Source organism: Lissotriton helveticus, chromosome 2_1 (assembly GCF_964261635.1).
Source record: "Lissotriton helveticus chromosome 2_1, aLisHel1.1, whole genome shotgun sequence".
In the NCBI taxonomy this organism is placed as follows: Eukaryota; Metazoa; Chordata; class Amphibia; order Caudata; family Salamandridae; genus Lissotriton; species Lissotriton helveticus.
Window position 1 is genome coordinate 22,662,221 of NC_136059.1, and position 22,576 is coordinate 22,684,796.

Genomic DNA, 22,576 nt, shown 5'->3' on the forward strand with positions numbered 1-22,576 from the left:
AGTCGCGCTTTACAAATTTTAATAAATATCAAAATATCAAATAATAGAACTCTTTGTAGCACCAGTATCCAACAGAAAAGGTTCTGACACACCTGATGTAATCACCTTAACGTATGGTCCACTCTGATCTACTGGAACTGAAACAACTCCCTCTCTTTGTCTATGGCTGTCCTAGCAATCATTACCTTCCCAATGTTCATCTTCTGTATAGTAATCATCAGCATAGTACTGAGCTGTTCTACCAGAAGCGTTATTCGGCTGATCAAACCTATTCATGGAACTTTGTGGTGGAAGGGACTGCGTGTTCTGGGGGACGTTTCCACGTCCTTTACCTCTAGGCGCTTGCTGAACGCCTCTACCTCTGGTGTTTGAAACACCATTCGCACGTTGTAACAGGATAGGGCAACTATTCTTAAAATGACCTTCTTCCTTGCAGTACGAACACTGATTGGGACCTACTTGGACACGTGGCTGATTATACTCTGCTCTTTGTGAGTTCCTCAGATACTGTTGAGGCTGCTGATAATTATTCTGATAGTTGTTCTGACCACCATTATTCTGGCCATTACCACCACCGCGTGGCGGATAGGCTTGCTGTAACAAAACCTTCGTTTTCAACTCTAGTTTTCTTGTCTGCTCTATCTTTCTCGTCTTTGTCTCTATTTTCGTAATATTGGGCAGTGGCCAATATCTGTGCTGAAGAAGAGACAGCCCAAGAACTCTCTGAATCCTTTAACTTTTTACACAACTCTGGGAGTAAATTGTGCACGAATTTATCGACGAACAAACGCTGACCACCTTCGGTGCTCATATCTTGACCACTGTGGTCGACAAATGTTTCTTCAAACCTGGTGAAGAAATCTGAGACATTTTCTTCTTTCTTCTGCTTACACGCAGACAACTTATCCCAATTTACACGTATTGCAGGCATTATCGTTTTCATGTATTCAATAATCCTACCAGGGAGTTCTGCTATTAACGGCTCAGGTTTAGCACCACCAATCTGTAGGGCATCTGCAGTCGTAATATTAGCCCATGAGTCACCTAACTCCTGATCATGATCTGTATGGCGAATTTTTCCCCATAAAGGTTGTGGAACAACGTTCCCAAATAGCATATCGATATCGGCTAGATTCATTGTACATGACCCAGCAGTCTGTGACAACTCTTTGTAATACCCTGCAGGATTTTTACGCGGATCAGGCAATGTCTGTTTGAGGGCTAAAACTTCAGATCGCTTCCATGGCACATGTACCCAAACACGCTGAAAATGAGGCTGAATAGGTGGGTTAGCTGTTAGGTCCCCTTCCCTCCATTGTGGGGGAACCTCTCTCATGGGGTACTGTCGCGCCTTTTTTCTACCAGATGTATCACGCTCAGATTGCGATCCAGAAGTGCCTCCCTTACTCCGGTATGACAACAATATTTCAACTGCTCTCTCGACATCGGGACCTACAATCATGCCCTCTGCGAAATCGAACCGCGCATGACACAACTCGGGCGGGTTACATTCCATATCATTGTCTTCCAAATCTTCACAGAGGAAAACACACATTTGTTCAAAAACGTACCTCTGCGTCGGTGCTTCCCATTGGCGGAAGACTTCCATGACAGACTCTACATCATATCTTACAGTGTCCATAACCCATTTGTGCGCTAAACGATTCAGTAAATCTCTTTCTCGATAGTCAGGCAGTTGACTTCGCAACTGTCTTCGTTCTGGGTTAGGGGTCGTTGTAGGCGACCCAAGAAAAGGTGAGAAAATATTAGTAACAGTGTTGGCCATTCTTTGTCGAACGGAAGGAGAAACTGACGGAAGAACGGGCGGAAAAATAGGCTGAGATAAAGCAGAAACAGATGCAATTGCAGAGGGAGCATTAGGAGAAGTAGAAGGTGCACTAGGCAAAGTCGTAGAAAGCACAGGTGGAGCAGATGTGATCGGTGCGCCTTGAGGAGGCTGCACCAGAGGAGCAAGAGCCAGCTGAAGAGTAGCTGGTGGGTGCTGTAGAGAAGCAGGAGGCAATGCAATTATAGGTTGCGGAGGTGCCATAGCATTTTGTGCATAGGGGGGTGGCGAACTTAGCAAATGTGTCATTAACCTATCCTTTTCCATCTCCTTTTCTGCATCTTGCTTGAGGTTTGGCAAAACTGGATAACATTTATCTATTGCCATTTTACGTTGCCTGTGCAACTGCTCACTCATCTGTTCCTCTTCACTGTCTTTATACTGCATAGCAGCTCGCATTATTGAAGTAGCCCCTTCTCTCTTATTTTTCTTGGCTAGTTTTAATTTCCTTTTGTTTGGCTTCCTTACACCATAGGCGGAAAGAGTCAAACATCGCCGGCCGGGCTTTCTTTTTGAAAAGTTTAACTTCAAGATTATCCAGGATTTCGGTGTCAAAACTACCGTGTTGGGGCCATTTTAAAACACCATCATTTCTGGTGTATTTGATCCACACTTCATTGTATGTGATGGGACCTACTCCATGTTTCACATACAATTCATAAGTTGGAGTTCCAACCGGAGGAACCGGAACGAGTCCTCCAATCGGGAGTCCCTATTATTACAACCAAGACAAAACAAATTTCCAAGTCTAAGACCAGGCATGTTCGCTCTCTAGTCTAGTTCCAAACTTCGAAGGATTATCGATTACGATATTTCTCGTGAATACACAAGTCCCTTGGTTTTGGTGCTTGCAAGTACCAACAAAACGATCCCAAGGGATACCGAAAACTAAGAACCAACTAAGGACTGAGAGACGCTCCGCTTATACTTAACTGAAATATCGATGACGTCACCAGAAGACTCGTCTTAGCGTTTCGCTCTACCAAACTTCAAGAGTCCAAATCAGGGCGATAGCCAGGGCAGCAGTCCTTCGTAGCCGTCGGGAAGCGGGGAACCTCGCAGCAAAGACCTTCGGACCACGTCGACATGCAGGGGTCGATGAAGTGGTTGGCCGTCCTCCGGAATTTCCACACGAAGCTCCTCACGAACCTCTGGCTGGACCGGTGCCGCTAGAATCGCCCCAAACGTTGGGCGCCAACTGAAGTACTGGGTTTTTCACAACCGGTACTGATCCGGTAACCCAGCGGTGCCAGGGTACACCCAAAGACCTCGAGTTCTTCCTGATTTAGACCACAGAAACTCAGAGTCTTCTAGGTGAAGTCAAAGATCGATTTTATTGGCTGCAACCAAGGTAACAAGCGTCCTAGAAGTACAACACACAGGAAGTATGTTCTCAGGAGACTGCCGCAATTCACGAAGTCAGGCTTCTCTTTTTATGCAAAATAATAAGCTTCAGGCAAACATTCCTAGATTTTCAGGATACTATTCACATATTTCAAACACAAATAAGTAACAGAGTTATGATGACAAGCTCACATTTCGGTTGTCAATTCCATAATGAATTGCCCGGCAAGGTCCGGCATTTCCATCAGATATCGGTGTTCCCCCAATAAAACGAGCACGTCCCCATCATAAAACAAGTCCGAGAAAAAGAGTGGGGCCAGGTGTGGGCAAGATTCGGCAGGGTGTGTGTATGTGATGAAAGGGTTTTATGGCCGGTTGCGCCTAGATGCTATCTCAACTGGCCTCTGGGAGAGGAACTGAGCAAACGGGTTTGGCCTGGGGCGATGTTTCCAACCTGCCCAGGTCACAGGAGAGTCAATCAAGGAGTATGTGTCCTTTCGATGTTGAAGTAAGCCTATGTGAAGGGCAACACACAAAATGGCTGCCATATACAAAATGGAAGCCAAGGGTTTAAGGTACGAGTGACGATTTCGAGGTGAAACCATCACTCGAATGCGACGAAAATGCTTGTGCAAAATGTACTCGTCATTTTCGGTCTTTTGATACCAAACTCGTCATGATACGACGAAGTTTTATTCTCGAGTGTTAAAAGTTAGGCTGAAAACCGTCAACATTATCGGCGCCCTCTTGCTCTCCTTAAACCTTTTGTGCGCGTAAAACAGCCGCCATTTTTGGACACCATGGCTTCCCGGCTCTCGCCGAGAGCCAGCGCGTCTCTCTCTCTCTCCCTCCTAACTTCGCTAGCAACCCCCTGCTTGCACCTGCCTTGGGTCATAAACCCCTCTTCGGCGCTGCTCTGCCCCAGGCCCTCATCCTGTTCCCAGCGCGACACCTCCCTGTTTCCCCGTCATGATCTCCGGCCCTTTTGATGCAAACCCCTTTTCCCCGTGTGCCCGTTTGTCTTCCCCGTTCCCAGACCGACACCTAGCTCTGCCGATACCAACCTCTTGCCCCTCCCCATACAATAGGAAGCTTCCCTCCCCAAAGGATCCCCGAGATGATCAAAGCCCCCCCACCCCACGAGATCCGATCGAAACCCGCACACTCCGTGAATCGGCGGAATACCCAGCTGCGCAATGATCATCACCTGTTGTGAACGGGGCGGGGACTTCCACTATAGCCTTGCATGGGAACGGGCTGGGAAGGGGGGATTCTGAGGATGTCTTTCCGTACATCAAAGTATCAACGAGAATGTGTTACATGTAATAAAGAGATAAACTCGTGTATAAGAGGCCAGGCCTCCGGGATGCAGTTAGAGCACCTCAGAACGATACCTTCTGTCCGTTTCGTTGTGTTCTCCTCCGGAGAGAATAAAAACCCTTGTTTCCTGCCTTCCAGTCTCCAGCGCCTGCCTCTTCAATAGTTTAACTTCTGTGTGGGTTCAAGAGGCGACATCGCCGGGCAATAATTAAGGATCTTATATTCTGGTTGGTAGTGCCCCCCCAGTTTGTATTTTTCCACAATTGGCGTCCCAAGCGTGGGGCCCATCAGCGACCCATGGATCCAGTGGGAGAGGTCCTGACGACAAAGTGAACGACTGCAACGATCGGGAACGCGTCTGTCCGATAGACCCTCGTCTGACAGCCGATCATCCGAACTTCACTGGTTCCGAACAGACCTCTCTCGAGTGATCTACGGTCCTGACTGGGAACCATCAGGAGTGCCGCGAGGATAACGAAGAAGAGAGGACGATCGGGCGCTGGATTCGGAAGTCAGGAAACTGTCCATGCGGTCCGGGTAAGGTCGTGTTACCACGACAAATTGCGAAAAATTTGCTTGATTGTTAAATACTAGTATTGCTCTTTTTTGTTTAATTGGAGATTCACTGTCTGCAAACGGAGAAACAACAGGCTCTCTCTTTGCAAGCGGTGGAGGATAGGTAGGGCAGACAACCGTGCTTATTTTTCTCCCCCACTCAATAGTCACCTGAAACTGAGCTGTTGTTCACAAACTATTGTTTCCTGGAGATTCCCTGTCTGCAAACAGGGAAGAGACCACCCTTTTTGCAGATAGTGAAAAAGGTAGGTAACGCAAATCTTTGCGGACCTACTCATTCTCCCCATTGTTATTTGTCGGTCTTTTGTTATCTTGATCCACGAGGGATTCACTGTCTGCAAACGGAGAAACAAAGGTCTCTCTCTTTGCAAGCAGTGGAGGATAGGTAGGGTAGCAGCCGTGCTTATTTTTTTCTCCCTCACCCTATAATTGCTTGAAACTGAACTGTTGTTCGCAAAATTATTGTTTCCTGGAGATTCCCTGTCTGCAAACAGGGAAGAGACCACCCTTTTTGCAGATAGCGAAAAAGGTAGGTAACGCAGATCTTTGCGGACCTACTCATTCTCCCCATTGTTATTTGTTGGTCTTTGGTTATTGTGATCCATGAGGTATTCACTGCCTGCAAACAACGTAGAATAGAAATATTCTGTCCAGTCTTTGCACCTAGTGATAAGATAGGCAGTGCTGACTTTTTAGTCCCTCGTTACGAGCCGTCATGTCTGTCTTCTCCCCACTGATTGGTAGCCTGTTTAGCCCGGACCGCTTATTAGAGATGGACCATCCAGCCCCACTGGAAGGCACCCCTAATAAGGACATGTTCATGAAGCATGGATTGACCGCTATTGCCTATAGTAAACTATGGCATAAATATACAAAACAGGGTCAAGAAAGTCAATGGCCCCTGACAGGATCCTTCGATGATGATAAAATAAAAATGCTAGAAACTGCCCTGGGTAAAAATAAGACAACACCCACTATGCTTGATAGCTTCGGCATGTGGCGAAAAGAAACTGAACAGCGTAAAAAGAAAACTGAGAGTAGGTTGGAAAAAGAGCTGCAAAAAGCAGCCCACCTAGCTGCTCAGAAGCTAAAAAAGGAGATAGAGGAAAGAGAGAAAGCTAAACAGAAACTAGAAAGGGAAACGCCAAGCCAGTGTCCGGTTAGAACCCCCTCCATGCTCTACCCTGACTTGCCCTCGAAACGACAAGCCAATGAGGACCTGCTGTTAGGTCCTCCTATCATCTACATGCCCCCTCCATACGCCCCTTCTCGGCCCTTGGCGCAGCACGCGCCACCCCCAGGTACAAGCGAAGGTACCGCCGCAGCGTCGGCCCCAATGGCCTCTGTGCCAGCCGAACCCCTGGTATTAAAACCCGCATCAACGACAACGTTAGACGAGCATGAGACTCGAGGGGCTGGCCTTGCAAGAATAAACAGGCTAGACAAAGATGAGCGAGCGGGGATCGACAAAATAGCAAGGACACTGGTAGAAAGGAAGGATGATGAAGAGTACATCACAGATATGTTCAGCTCGTATACAGGGAGTCACAGACGACATTTTACCGTACGACTGTGTTATCATGTCTTGAATGCATACGAGGACTGATATCGAGACAAAGGTCCCGAGAGCCTAAGGACTCTGTACCGGAAGGTCGATATCGGGGATGAGGGCGAGTGTGATGTGTCGGACCTCTTTACGCGTACGCTTGAGGTTTTCCGCCACCTCACTGAACGAAAGCCGGGAGCTAAATCCGCGGCCCCCGTAGTGACCGAACCGCCAACCGAGCAATCTAACACCATGATGCCGATACGTGAGGCTGCCCCTTACTGGGTTCCTCCTCGGGGTACGGGGACTCACGATGATGCAAACAACCAAGATGCGAAGGGAAGGGTAGTATACAACTGGGTCTACCAGCCATGGGACCGGCAAGAGATACTGACATTCCGGAAATCTCTACCCGACCTACGTAAAAACCCCACTGCCTTCTATACTGAATTAGGTACAGCCCTGGGTTCGACTATCATGACCCTGGCTGACATCGACTTGTTCTTCGGGTTATGTCTACCAGCTGATGTGTGGAAGCAAATCCGGAAAGTCGACCACCTTGAGCTGTTCGGACATACCTGGCCACAACTCGATGACTTGGACAAACAACGGGGACCAGGACAAAAGCCGTTGAAATCCATTCTAGACCTCCCAGATAAAATTGTAGAGAAATTAAAAACCCTAATCCCAGAAAAGAAAGTGGACTGGTCGATAGTAACAGCCTGTCGCCAAAAACCCCAGGAGGATGTATCGGAATACTTCTCCCGGTTTGAAACGGTGTTCTCCGATTACAGCGGCCAGGACATGACCACTGCAACCGGACACCATCTGTTTGTCCAGAATTATGTTAAGGGCCTATCATTGGACATCTCCCAGAAACTACAGGCCAGCGAGAGTAGTTGGGCAGCCTCCAAACCTACAGCGATTCTTCAAATGGCCCAATATTATGAGCATCAGAAAAATGAAAACGATAGGGCGACAGAGAAAAAGAAGAAAGACTTAAAGGAGAGGGTGATGATTGCCAAACTGCAAGGGGTGACTATAGGACGAGACCAATACCGGGGAAACTACCAGACAAACGCCCCTAAGACTGCATTTCCCCAGGACCGCACTCTGACTCCCTACAGTGGACGCACAGACCTTAGAGATGACCAGTGCGCTTTCTGCAAAGGGACTGGCCATTGGAAATCCCAGTGCCCAGTTCTCCTGGAAATGATCAGGAACAGAGACCCCAGGGAGGTAGCAAACGGACCGAGACCTAGGGGAACACAACGAGGGCCCCCAAATGACGCGACTAATGACAGATCAAGCAGACCGAATACGTTCGATCGACCCAGACAGAACCAATATCAACAATCTGACTATGACGACACTCACACCTTTGCATAGGACAGCCAAGGGCGAGGGAGGGATCCAGTCGAGCTCTATGTTGACCAGCAGGGCCCTTATGTCACTGCTAAGGTCCTGGGTACCAAGTCTCCATTTCTGGTAGACACTGGCGCAACACGTAGTGCGTTATCTAAACGACTGATTCCAAGGGCACCCTTGTCTGGCTCACTCATAACATCGACAGGTTTCGATGGAACGCCCTCCACCAACCCTTTGTCTGCCCCGATTCTCTTTGACGTAGAAAACAACACCACCGACACCACGTTCTTGCTCTCCTCCAATAGCCCTGACGCCATTATGGGACTTGACTTACTGAAACACTTCCGAGCGACGATTAGGTGTTCTCAAGATGGAGTTCGAGTGTTTCTTTACGACAACCCCGTTCTGCTTAAACATTGTTCCCCCCGACACATGTTTTCCATCACCGACGTCGACGCGTCCCTACTTGACACCCTGCCTCCGTATCTGTGGGCCAAAGCGGATTCGGACGTAGGGCGTATGTTAATTGACCCAGTGCACATTACTGTCCGACCAGATGCAACACTCCCAAAACTCCCACAATATCGGATATCGCCAGAGGGCGAGAAGGCATTGGTAATGATTATCCAGTCACTGATAGACGCAGGGGTGGTAGAGGAAGTGGTTAGCAACGTTTGCAACAGCCCTATCTTGCCCATTATCAAGAAGCAGGGAGAGGGAGATGAGAAAGCATACCGTTTCATCATCGACCTCCGAGAGATCAACAAAGTGGTAGTACCCCAGTACCCTGTGGTCTCAGACATCACCACCATCCTGACCTTGATTCCATCCACTGCAACCACCTTTTCCGTCATCGACCTCAAGAACGCATTCTTCTCCATCCCCATCCACCCAGACAGCCGATATCTCTTCGGCTTTACCCTAAAATCCCGCTCATATAGGTTTTGCCGAGCCCCTCAAGGCTACACGGAGAGCCCTAGCATCTACAGCCAGGCCCTCAAAAGGCAACTAGACCAAGTCCGGTTACCCGACGGGGTGGTGTTGGTACAATATGTCGATGACATCCTCTTGGCAGCCGACACCACCCCTCTAGCGGTTACCGCCACCATTCAACTCTTGCACTTCCTTGCGGAAAATGGCCACAAGGTCTCCAAGAAGAAGTTGCAATTCTGCCTACCCCAGGTCACTTACCTAGGCCACCTTCTGTCCAAAGATGGAAGGAAACTCACCCCTGATCGAATCCAGACCATTCTAGACACCCCTGTCCCTAAAACCCAGAAGCAGGTTCGCTCCCTATTAGGCCTCACCTCCTTCTGCCGACAATGGTTGCCAAACTTCAGCCTCGTTGTAAAACCACTGCTCTCTCTCTTGAACAAAGACGTCCCTTTCCCACTCCCTTGGACTCCTGAGTGTCAAACCTCCTTCACAGAACTACGAGATGCCCTTTGCTCAGCCCCTGTCCTGGGTACCCCTGATTACAGAAAGCCCTTCTCCCTTTACACTCACGAAAGGGAGGGGTGCGCTTTATCTGTCCTGACCCAGGCCATCGGTCCTAAGCAACGACCGTGCGCTTACTTCTCTGCCACTCTTGACCCTGTCGCCAGAGCCTTGCCTGCCTGCCTTCGAGCTGTAGCTGCTGCTGCAGTCTCTATCCGACAGAGTGAGGGGATTGTACTCTCGAATTCCCTCACGGTACTGGTACCCCATGCAGTCGACACCCTCCTGAACCAAACCAAGACGCAACATCTGACGAGTGCACGACTGACTGGATACGAACTAACCTTGCTTGCCCCCCATATCACCCTGAAAAGATGCACCACACTGAACCCAGCAACTCTGTTACCCCTGCCAGAGAACGACCCCAATGTGCACCCCGTACATGACTGCGTGACTCTTACGGACGAACAGACCAGGAGTAGGGTCGATCTCAGAGACACAGCTTTCCCTGACCCCGACGGGGAGTTGTGGGTGGACGGTTCTTGCATCAAACTCTCCGATGGTACCACTTCCGCTGCCTATGCAGTCACCACAGCTCGAACTGTAGTAGAAACAGCCCGCATCACCCAGCGATCTGCCCAGGCAGCGGAACTGATTGCTTTGACGAGAGCCTGCATCCTGGCAACAGGAACCACGGCGAACATTTACACCGACAGCCAGTATGCCTTCGGGGTGGTTCACCATTTTGGGCTCCTCTGGAGGGAGAGAGGATACTTGACCTCACACGGCACACCCATCCTGCACGGGGATTTAGTCTCCGCCTTAATCGAAGCTGTCCTCCTCCCCAACAAACTTGCCGTTATCAAATGCCAGGCACACAAGAAGGTGACAGACATTATTGGACAGGGAAATGCACTAGCCGACATCACCGCCCGAACGACAGCAGAAAATAGAACGACAACACGTATGTACGTGACCAGGTCACAAGCAGAAAACTGGACTGACGCCAAGGACACAATTAGAGACATACAAATGGCTAGCACACAACATGAATTGACTGAATGGGCACGGGTGGGATTGAAAGACGATGAAGGCTGCTGGCGGACAAAGGACACGAACAGATGGTTGCTACCTGATTCATACTTGATTCCCCTATTATCCATGGCACACTCCCCAGCCCACATAGGATCAGCCCCCATGATCGAACTTGTCTCCAGGGTTTGGCACAATGACAAGATCCCAGATTCCGCCAAACGCCTGGTCCAACAATGCTTAATATGCCTGCAACACAACCCCGGGAAGGGAACTGTAGTACCCCGGGGGGGATTTGGGGTCCCAAACCACCCATTTGAAGTCCTGCAGATGGACTACATCCAGCTAGACAGATGCCAAGGCCTGAAATATGTACTTGTCGTGGTGTGCGCATTTAGCAAATGGGTGGAAGCATATCCGACCCGTGACAACACCGCTATGGCCACTGCAAAGGTCCTGTTAAAAGAGTTTTTCCCCCGTTATGGCCTCTGTCGTGTTTTATGGAGTGATAATGGCCCCCACTTCGTAGCCAACGTTATCCAGCTCATCCTAAATGGGCTGGGTATCAAACAGAAATTCCACGCAGTCTTCCACCCTCAATCTGCTGGGCTGGTCGAACGACACAACGCCACACTAAAGCTTAAACTGGCCAAAATAGTGGCTACGACGGGCCTGAAATGGCCAGACGCCCTCCCATTGGCATTGCTATCGATGCGCTCTACCCCCACCCGACATCACTTAACCCCTTATGAAGTTGTCTTCGGCCGACCCATGAGCGTCTGGTCTGCCCCGAAACCAACGTCCATTCATGACGTTCCGGATGTCCTAATGTCTGATTATCTGTACAAATTGACTGAAACTTTGTCTGTCCTTCATCAGCAGGTGCGGCAGGCCATCCCCGATGCTTCCAGGGGTCCGGGTCACGCCATCCAGCCGGGGGACTTCGTGCTGATCCGAAACTTTCAGCGATCAAAGAGTTTGGAACCCCGGTGGACGGGCCCCTGGCAAGTGCTGATCACCACTCGGACCGCACTTCGAGTGGAGGGGAAGAAACACTGGCTGCACGCTCATCACTGCAAAAAGGTCTCTCCAGCCCTGGCCACGACAGACACCGTCAACACCCAAGAAGAGCTCCTGAACCGGGACCGACCATCGTTGAGCTGCTACCCTGATACAGAGACACTTGAACTTTCAAAACATCCTGACCCCACTGTGCCATCTCGAGAAGGGTATTTCCTGCGTCGAAAGGAGGGAGCTTCGGCTAAGTAGGCCACGGACTAAGCTTAAGAATCTCAGAACGGTGACCCAAACTACCAAGGGTTACCTGGAGAGAAGCTAAAACTGAGTCTGTGGTCCTGCCCACTACCGAGCACCTTGAAGACGAAGATGATGGAAGCGCCAGATAAGAAGATGATGGAAGCGCCAAACAAGAAGCCGACTGAGACAACAGGAAATACCCACTACAGAAATCCGAGAACAGACAGGCTCCATAGCTCAAAGACAATTGCACTCTTCATCGTAATCCTCCTCTGTTTTCTCCTCATGACTACGCTCTGGATTATGGAAGAACACGCACCTGCGCACGAAACATTCCTAACCACTGCTCAGCCTACCACCACGAAGGAACATTATCTAATTTCGCTCTCTCCTCAACTAAGAGAGAGGCGAAAGGAGTTTTGGAACAACTCTTTCGTGCAGCTACTTCACCAGCACAATCTTGCCACCAACGCCACCAACTGCTGGATCTGTGGGTTGCTACCCCATGCCACTGGACATTCAATACCATTCATCCCTTCACCCTTCTCCGTCCACGGCTCCTGCCTTGCCTGGCTGATCCTCCTGCAAGAGAGCTATACGGAAAATGCCACCTCCAGCAGAGCTGCAGCACATTCTTCTCATGGGGCCGGGCGAAACAAGACAAAGACACACTTCTGCCCGCTGACACCCAGCGACTCAATCCAAATGGACATTCCGGCCAAAGAACGAATCGAAATGCAGGTGTTCCACAATCCAACCAGACCCACCTTCTCCTATCTGCGGAAACGAACGGCTGCCACTCTGACTGTAGCCCTGACGGTCATCAACGTCACAGGCCACATGTGTGTAGAAGGACTTGGGACACAGCTGGTGGGTCACAGCGCTTGCCGCTTTACCAGAACTTTGGACTCCACGGATCCACCTTCCTTTGTGTCCTCCCCAAACATGTATTTCATCTGTGGCACGAAGGCCTACACCTGGCTCCCCAAAGGCTGGGGGGGCACTTGCTACATCTCCTTCGTCCTTCCTCCAACTTATGTGGCCCCAGCGAATCACCACAGGCAAAAACGAGCAAAAGACGTTGAGCAAGCCGACTCAACAGGAGCACAGTTCCTCGATGCTATGAAAGGACTCGTCCCCCTCTGGGGCCCGATGGCAAACAGCCGTGCCATCCGACATTTGACTCAGGCAGTCGAGACAACCATGAACATCACAGCGGGCATCCTTGCCAACAACACTGCCGAGCTCCAAGCGGTCCGTTTGGTGGCCCTTCAGAACCGCCTCGTTCTAGATGTAGTTCTGGCGGACCGTGGAGGAGCATGCCGCATTATTGGGGCCAGCTGTTGTACATACATACCGGACAACTCACCCTCAGTGTACAAAGCCATCGAACATCTTCACAGACTCTCTTCGGAAGTCCACCAAGAGCAAGAAGAATGGTCGCTTGGTGGTTGGTTCTGGGACACCGTCAAAAGCTGGGGCTGGAGACTGCTCACCATTATCCTGATTCCCGTAGTTGTAATATGTGGCCTATGCTTAGGAATTCAATGTTTGCCACCTATGTGTTCTTTATGTGCGAGTTGTATTTTTCCCAAAACTGTGGACATTGGAAGCGAACATATGAGGGCATTATATGATACCGAAGTTAGGAATTTGATGAAAATTGACATTGAATAAGCAAGTTGGCTAGATATGTTGAAAAGGGAGGACTGTTAAAAGTTAGGCTGAAAACCGTCAACATTATCGGCGCCCTCTTGCTCTCCTTAAACCTTTTGTGCGCGTAAAACAGCCGCCATTTTTGGACACCATGGCTTCCCGGCTCTCGCCGAGAGCCAGCGCGTCTCTCTCTCTCTCCCTCCTAACTTCGCTAGCAACCCCCTGCTTGCACCTGCCTTGGGTCATAAACCCCTCTTCGGCGCTGCTCTGCCCCAGGCCCTCATCCTGTTCCCAGCGCGACACCTCCCTGTTTCCCCGTCATGATCTCCGGCCCTTTTGATGCAAACCCCTTTTCCCCGTGTGCCCGTTTGTCTTCCCCGTTCCCAGACCGACACCTAGCTCTGCCGATACCAACCTCTTGCCCCTCCCCATACAATAGGAAGCTTCCCTCCCCAAAGGATCCCCGAGATGATCAAAGCCCCCCCACCCCACGAGATCCGATCGAAACCCGCACACTCCGTGAATCGGCGGAATACCCAGCTGCGCAATGATCATCACCTGTTGTGAACGGGGCGGGGACTTCCACTATAGCCTTGCATGGGAACGGGCTGGGAAGGGGGGATTCTGAGGATGTCTTTCCGTACATCAAAGTATCAACGAGAATGTGTTACATGTAATAAAGAGATAAACTCGTGTATAAGAGGCCAGGCCTCCGGGATGCAGTTAGAGCACCTCAGAACGATACCTTCTGTCCGTTTCGTTGTGTTCTCCTCCGGAGAGAATAAAAACCCTTGTTTCCTGCCTTCCAGTCTCCAGCGCCTGCCTCTTCAATAGTTTAACTTCTGTGTGGGTTCAAGAGGCGACATCGCCGGGCAATAATTAAGGATCTTATATTCTGGTTGGTAGTGCCCCCCCAGTTTGTATTTTTCCACACGAGTCCAGAATTGTTACATGAGTTCGGGATTTTCAGTACTACAGGGTCTGAGACAACAACAAGAGCGCTGGGCGCGGCTCTCATCTATCTGACCCCGTGGGTCTGTGACCACAACAAGAGCGCAGGGCGGGGCTGTCACCTCACTGACCCCGTTGGTCTGTGACCACAACAAGAGCGCAGGGCGGGGCTGTCACCTCACTGACCCAGTGGGTCTGTGACAACAACAAGAGCGCAGGGTGGGGGTCTCACCTCACTGAACCCGTCGGTCTGTGACCACAACAAGAGCGCAGGGCGAGGATGTCTTCTATCTGACTCCGTGGGTCTGTGACTACAACAAGAGCTCTGGGCGGGGCTGTCACCTCACTGACCCTGTGGGTCTGTGACGACAATATGAGCGCAGGGTGGGGGTCTCACCTCACTGACCCCGTGCGTCTATGACGACAGCAAGAGCGTAGGGCGGGGGGGTCACCTCACTGACCCTGTGCGTCTGTGACGACAGCAAGAGCGCAGGGCGGGGCGGTCACCTCACTGACCCTGTGCATCTGTGACGACAGCAAGAGCGCAGGGCGGGGCGGTCATCTACCTGACCCCGTGGGTCTGTGACGACAACAAGAGCGCAGGGTGGGGGGTCTCACCTCGCTGACCCCGTGGGTCTGTGACAACAACAAGAGCGCAGGGTGGGGGGTCTCACCTCGCTGACCCCGTGGGTCTGTGACAACAACAAGAGCGCAGGGTGGGGGGTCTCACCTCACTGACCCCGTGGGTCTGTGACCACAACTAGAGCGCAGGGCGGGGCTGTCACCTCGCTGACACCGTGGGTCTGTGACGACCAGAGCGCAGGGCGGGGCTGTCGCCTCACTGACCCCTTGTCTACTTATTAGACAATTTCAAGGGGCTAGGTTTGGAAGTAAAAACTCTAGCAACTTTTTATGTATCAACTATTTTATGTCAAAAAATGAACTACAATAATTTATCATTTTATGCATATATGTCAATATTTCCGTTTAAGACATGAGATACGGTTTTTAAGGCAAAAATGGCTTTATTTGAGGTGTCTCCTGCCTAAAATTGCATCTGCTTCAACGTAAGTCAAAGAGGAAAATAAATTGTCCCTGTTTTTTTTCAAAAACAGTTTGAAAATGTTGGCATGTACGCGTAGGATCTTACTGAAAATCATATGATTTTGAAATGTTTCCCATTGTTAAAGTACTTGGACTGTGTCACTTTGCACCTTGTCAGCCATCCACCTCTTTATTTGGCATTTCTAGTCTCAGACAGTGAGGGGCCTTTTTACGAATCTTTCACACAGTACAGTGCAGCAAGTCACCTTACTGCGCAGGGCTGCGCTGCGCTGCGTGACAGGGAAAGGGCAAGAATGGGCCATATTTCAGGCTATACAGCTCATTCCTTCCTTCTCCCATGTTCTGGTGGGTTTTTTGCAGTCTAGTTCCATCGCAGGCGCCCTGGCACCATGGTGCAAGGCTGCCAGTGCTGCAGGAAGTGACACCTTCCTGCACAAAAATAATCCTGAGAGGAGAAATTAAGATATTTCTCCTCATGACACCTCTCCTGGGAAGGCGCATCTTTTTGGTGCTTTCCACGGTCTATCAGCTATCGTAAATCTCTGAATGCATCGGCATCCATGTGGTTGCATTGGAGCACCCACGGAACGCCCTGGATCACCTTTCCGTGGCAGAGTAGAGCAATGCAGCGATTTGTGCTGTTTTGCCTACTCCATATTTATGTAGCCACTCAGGGGCAGGCCAAGTGGCTTTGTCTGGCTTCATAAATCTGAGTTAAGGTTTGCGTTGCTCTTGCACCACGTTGCGTGGTCTATTAGCGTGGGGAACCACCTTGTAAATAGGCCACGGAGTTTCTGGGCCCTATGGCCCATCAGGAAGAAGATATTGGTTTCTTTTACGGCAGCTAGGGGCATATTTACGAGACCTAAACTCCACCAGAGCATCACTTTTTGTGACACTCCCGTGGCGCAGATCACAAAGGCATATCTCTGAGGCCCTGCAAAGCCACTATGCATCACTTTGAAGGACCTCATAAATCTGGATTAAGGCAAGGCCGAGTAAGTCGCTACATTGCCTTACTCGGCACTCAGGAGGCGTTCCATGGGTGTTGCGGTGGGTGCTCCCGTGCAACACAGATGGATTTTGACATTCCCCAGATTTACATGAGCATGTAAACCTCAGGAAGCACCAAAAGCTTTCGCCTCTCGAAATGAGGTGTAACAAGGAGAAATGTGTTTATTTCGTTTAATTGTTTCCTCTTACTATGTGTGCTGCAGAATGCAGCACACAGAGAAAGAAGAAAAAGCTTCCCCAGACTATTTGTGTGCAGGAAGGAACCCCTTCCTGCACAAAAATAATCCTGCCGACAACACATGCAACCTGCCTGCATTGGTGCTGGTTCCAAAATAGTGCAAGCGCAGGGGAGAAGGACAGGAATGCACTTGTGAGGCAATAAGTCTTATCAGAGGAATACAAAGTGTGGAAGGCTTAGCTCTAACGCTGCCTTTTCGAATCAAATGGTGGCCATTCAACATGTTATGTTTAACTCTGAGGATCTGCAGACGGTCAGATCTGAGGCCTTTCTCTGCAGCATCATCATCTGCCCAAGCTGCAGCAGCGATGCAGGGATCGATGTCAACATCGAGGTCCCTGGCCACGCAGACCACACCATCGGCACTGCTGGTTTCACCAGTCGTGGCATCGAACATAAGCATCTCAACGTCAACCATGATTGGCTTACTGTCAACTTCAGCCACCTCAGTATCAACCGCGACTGATTCACTGTTGACGAGGAACATCTCGATGTGGACTACGACCAGGTTTACAAGCGCCAAGAGGAGCTCAACGTGAACCAGACGCTCTTCAACATCGCCAAACTCTTCAGCATTTTCCATAACCAATTGTACGTCATCTATACTATCAACCTCATCCGCTACCAAGGCTACCATGAGATCAGCCAACATTTCTGAGGGAATCGTGTCCCTCCTCGCGGGACTCTGTACTTTTGGACCTGGATGATGACAGCTTTGAAGAGTAAGTGAAGGCGAAGGAGAAGCCATTCTTCTCCTCTGATCACCTGAAATGCAGACCATTGAGTGTCTGCTTACAGTGGACCTACCTGCAGTGCAGCCTTCTCAGTTCAGCTCTCCCTGCCTCCTACATACCCTCCATTGCTGAATCTTCCAGAGTTACAATTGTCAACTCTGCTCCTACCGCTAGGATGGGTCCTTAGAAATCTCCAGAATGGAGACCTAAGATACGGTACCCGAAAATTTCTGGTTTTGCGCCTTCTCTGGACCTCGGCATGGCTGAGCATAAACCGGTTCAAATAAACATGGGGTGCAGTTCCCACGCGCCTCTCAAGTGATCGACACGCACATATAGATATCCAACTTACACACAGCATTAATGAGACTTAAACAGGACGTTTCTTTATGTGCCTTTCTGGTGCATACTTTGGCGTCTTGACCGCAGTGACTACAAGTCCCATAATGCACTCACATAGGCTCGTGCATAAAACAAACAGAAAAGTGCGGCGGCCATTTTTCATTGAGAGAAAGTAGACCCCAGAAGCGGCGTGCTGTGGCAGAAAAGCAGGTATGTCTTAAAACCGTTTTACCACGCATCGAGCTTGTATTAATATAGGATTGAACAAATCCCTAAGATCGCGTTTTGTTTTATTACAGGACGGTGATCGTGGCATTACACACCTGTGAGAATACGATATCGAAGGAAGGTAGGCTAACTCCCTTGTTTGGTAGATTATACCTACCGACATATATTGGTTTTCCACTGCCCCGCCAGTAATATGAATTTACATCATTGTTTTAGAATTAAAACTGATGGTCGCGCCGCACGAGTGAACCCGCCGTACTCCGGCAGTTCTCAAATAATAAGGTATGCCTCTATTTCTTTGATTCGTCAACCCGATTGTGATAATTAGAGAAGACGAGCGGGCCTAACTGTAATCTAAACACATTTTCATAAAATATTTTCAGGCATCTCTGTCTGGCCTCCACATTAATTAGCAACAGGACCACTCACAAGATTTGATCACGAAGTCCTCCTTGAAACAAAATTGGTATGTAGCTCAGAATTACTTTTAGCCACTGAATGAAAATAAGGAACCCATATGATCGGTTAAATAAAACATTGTCTTTGCATCTTACAGATACAAAGATTCTACAGCCCTGATGAAAGACCAGTGACTTTGCGCCTGGTCTTGAAACGTGTCGGCAGTGTTGTTTGGGTGGAATAAATTGTCTTCCTTAAGATACTAGGACCGGCTGGTCCAGTATTCAAGTGCTTACAAGTTATTAAGTTGCTTATATTCCCCCCTCAAACTTAGTTTTTCTCATGTTTTGTTTGTAATAATTGTTTTTTGTGATGTAATGATATTTTTTGTAATGTTTGATGCAGAAATGTTTTATTGTGTAAATAATGTTTGTATTGAATGTATGTACAAAGTGTATTTAGTCTTGTAAATCTTAGAATCTATTGTCCCCTCTTTTTTCTGTTATGAATTTTTGAAAATATAAAAATGTATAAAATAATGGACACAAAGTAACGCTGTCTAAGGGAAGTTACATTAAATTGGCTTCTTACTCTTTCAAACTAGTCATTGAGCAATTGTGGTGTGGGCACTGTGTGTTTATTGCTAGGCACTAAGGGCAGAAGGCAGAACTCTGTATCCGGCACATGCTCCATCGCGGTCTGCCTGAACTTTTGACTTTGTCCCAGTCTGCCCCACCGGATACCCGGTTACAAAATCATAACTCCGTTTCTACTGCTTGGATTTTTGTTGTTTTTGGGTCCTTTTATTTATTAAAATAGTCCTCCTTTTTCTACATTGGTTTAGTATTATTCTTGGGTTGAGTTTTCACTTTGTTACTTTTTTAGTTTTGCATAAATACTTTACATATTGGTTTTCAATTAAGTCTGACTGCTTTGCTCCAAGCTACCAGAGGGTTAAGCACAGGTTTATTTATTGACATTTGTGGTTCACAATGAGAAGGATTGCAGTTATTCTTTGAAGTGGGTTCTCGCCTCCTTCAACAAATAACCCAGTTTCTTGCAAGATCTGTGTGTTGCGTATTGTTAACGGGCAATCCTTGTTCAAACAATGCAATACAAGACTGGCTGTAGCATGCGTATAGGCAAGTTGTGCAAACACTACACGACTCCTGCATTGTAGAATACCTGCTCCGCTGCATCAAAAACATGGTGCCCACGGGAGCACCGAACTCCAGTACCCCACTGCAGGTGATCTGCGGGGTGGAAGAGATCCACACACACCTCGCTGGCACACTACTGTGTGGGGATGGTGACGGAAGAGTGGACACACTACTGCATCAGGCAGTGTTGTAGAAGATGTACCACTAAAGACAGTGACTCACCGTTTTATCTTCCTAGGTCACACCGCTTGCTCTTCTACTTCCAAGCTTGTGAATCTATCAAATATTCAATGATGGTGTGTGCATCCTTCATAGATTCACCTGTGAATCACCCTCTTCCCAGCCAGTCTTATCGGGCAATAATGAGGGTGCACACAACAGAAGTCCTTTCTTTCTGGAAGAGTGACATCAACGAAAAACATGTTTGTATAATAGTGAGCTCCGACGTGAGACACTACCGGTCTCGTTCTCGGGCACCAACCCAGATCGCCGTGAAAGATGGCTGTACCCACCCATCCTCACTATTCTCTCAGTACCAGGATTATCGCTCATGGTACCTTCCGCACACCCGTATCTGCGGCTACGTGAACCATTACCATTGAAACTACACATTGAAACTACACAGCCCTGAAGAGTCACAGGCCCAGTGCCAGCTTGACGAAACACGTGTCGGCTGGTTGTTTGTTTTTCGTTGATGCCACTCTTCCAGAAAGGGAGAATCAATACACTGCATTTAGAAAGAAACCATACATATGGGTCTACCTTGTTTCATTTGATTATATTCTGCTTTGCACCATTCATGACATTTATGCACATTTGATAGAACGTCTGCACAGGACTTCTGTTGTATTTACTGAGTGGGCCCTGGCCACTCTCTGCAGAGGTTTTTGGGGTCTCCTCTGACTTGTAGCACCGTCCATTATTACTTCTCTACACCGCATACCTACCGCTGCCAGCACCGGCTCCATTCTTCCTGTACATTCAGAAACCCCACACAGAACCCTTGATAATGAGGGTGCAAACTCTCCACGATAACCATCTGGCTATTGAGTGGAGTTTAGGGCCCATCACTCATTGGCTGAGACTGAGACCACATAAAGAGGTGGATTGGCTCATAAAGTGGACATATTTTTGAAAGTGTGTGAATCTAGCGAAGAGAGCAAAGTTCTAGAAATGCAGTTATAAGTGAGAAATGTCTGCATAGTCTGATAACCAGAATCTATCATAACTGATGTACATGGTTAGAACCCGCTTGTTATTGCCCGATGCTGACGACAGACCAATCTACACAGCGAAGGTGGGTGGGGGACTTGCACCCCTCTCCTCAAGGTTCATGACTCTATTCAAGGAGAAGGATCATGGATCTTCTCTCACCCACTGCCTCTTCCTTCGATAACACACGGTTCACCGCTGGCTTGCTCACTCCACTGACCGCCTCAGCGTCGCTTGTGTATCCACCACTGTTAATAACACTACACGCGCCAGCACGCTGCTTCCAATGTCCATAGTAATATCCAGAAATGTCTTTCCCTCTTTCCAAAGCTCTTAATCTTGGAGGACACACTGCATGGAGATGACCACGAGATTCTGCACCTCAACTTCCGCGAGCCGCAACGTCTCAATGGTCGCCCGGTCCTGGCAAGCTTCAGGCGGCCCGTAGGAGGCAGGAGAGGTCCTGGGTCAGGTAAGGAGAGGGGTCCTTGCTCTGTCTTCAAAGGGGCGGGTAGTTCATGGGGACATTTGCATAGACAATGCTTGCTTTTGCATGACCCTGTATGACCGTTCTACAGCTTATACACATTAATTATTTCAAAGTTGACCAGAATTTCTGAATCCCATCTGCCTTCTGCTGAGCCTGGCAGCCGCTAGCTGCCCCAGCAGAACCTGCTCTCTTGCATTTCTGTGGAAGCCTCCTGCACAGCAGCAGAGATACAAAAGAAAACACAGAGGGAGCACACTGCCTCACATCCCAGCACTCAGTTTGCCCCAATGCATCATGGTAAATGCAGTGCGTGATAACAGTTACTTCAGTGACGATCTTTAGTTTTTAACAGTAGTTGTTGTTCTTCTTTAGAGAGCAACGCGTGATTTCTGGGGTGCTAGAAATGCCTCTCAAAGTCCTGTCAAGTCTCTCTATCACTCACTGGGCGCAGTTGCATCAGCCAGAGCTCATTAGCTCAAGCGAGCCTTTTCAAACAAAAAGAGGGTGGGAGCACACTGCCTCACATCCGAGCGCTCCGTTTGCCCCAATGCATCATGGTAAATGCAGTGCGTGATAACACTTGCTTCAGTGAGAGTCTTAGTGTTACAGTCTTGTTGGTGCAGCCAGTGCTGGGTTTCTCCAGGCACATGCTGCCACCCTCTTTTTGTTAGGAGAGATACAAGCCATGCGCGTGGGTGTACCAAGGGGGCTAGCAGACCACAGGTGAGGGGCTGACCACGGAGGTGAAGCCCGTGGCTGGGGTCTTGTGCCCAGATACACAGGTGCTATCAGCAGGATGTCCTCGCTCGCCGCTGTCACTCACAGCATAGAGACCCCCTGCGCCTGCTGCAGCTGTGTCTGGGCCCAGACTTCATCCTATCCAGAGTCATGCACCGCCTGCATCATCAGGAGTCTGGCAGTGATCTCCCTGCAGTCTGCTGCCCCTGATCCCAGGAATCCCGTCTGAAAGTCGCTGCAATCCTCGCCACGCCTACGACCCATTATTCATCGTTTCCTTGTTTTAAATGCATCCTTCACCGCATCCCAGATCTCATAATCCTCCAATGCAGCCCCAGAGGCAACAGATGCCCTCTATTCTTAAACCTCCATGTGTGAGATGCCTGCCTCGTGGTGGCCCTTGGCATCAGTAATCCCCCTCTATCCTCTGTACCCTTGCAGAGAGTGTGCCAGGCCAACCCTCTAAGGTGGTGCCAGTGGCCCTTCTATGGTCACCCTAGACTTGTCCTCAGGGTCGTCATCCTGCGAAGACCGGAGGAGCCCCCCAGCACAGTTGTGTGATGTACGTGTGGCGCTACACTGGAGACCTGGTGCCCTGCACTCCCTGAGGCCGGCCTTCACCT

The 22,576-nt window shown here is 49.3% G+C and overlaps 1 protein-coding gene across 1 annotated transcript in view; it reads left to right on the forward strand.

Annotated features, from left to right (window-relative positions):
- LOC144817673 (uncharacterized) overlaps positions 1 to 22,576 on the forward strand; it is a 499,177-nt gene that overhangs the window by 351,329 nt on the left and 125,272 nt on the right. Inside the window, exon 8 of the mRNA XM_078674403.1 lies at positions 21,056 to 21,197. Within this exon, the coding sequence (XP_078530529.1) occupies positions 21,056 to 21,197 (142 nt within the window). The remainder of the gene's footprint in view (positions 1 to 21,055; positions 21,198 to 22,576) is intronic.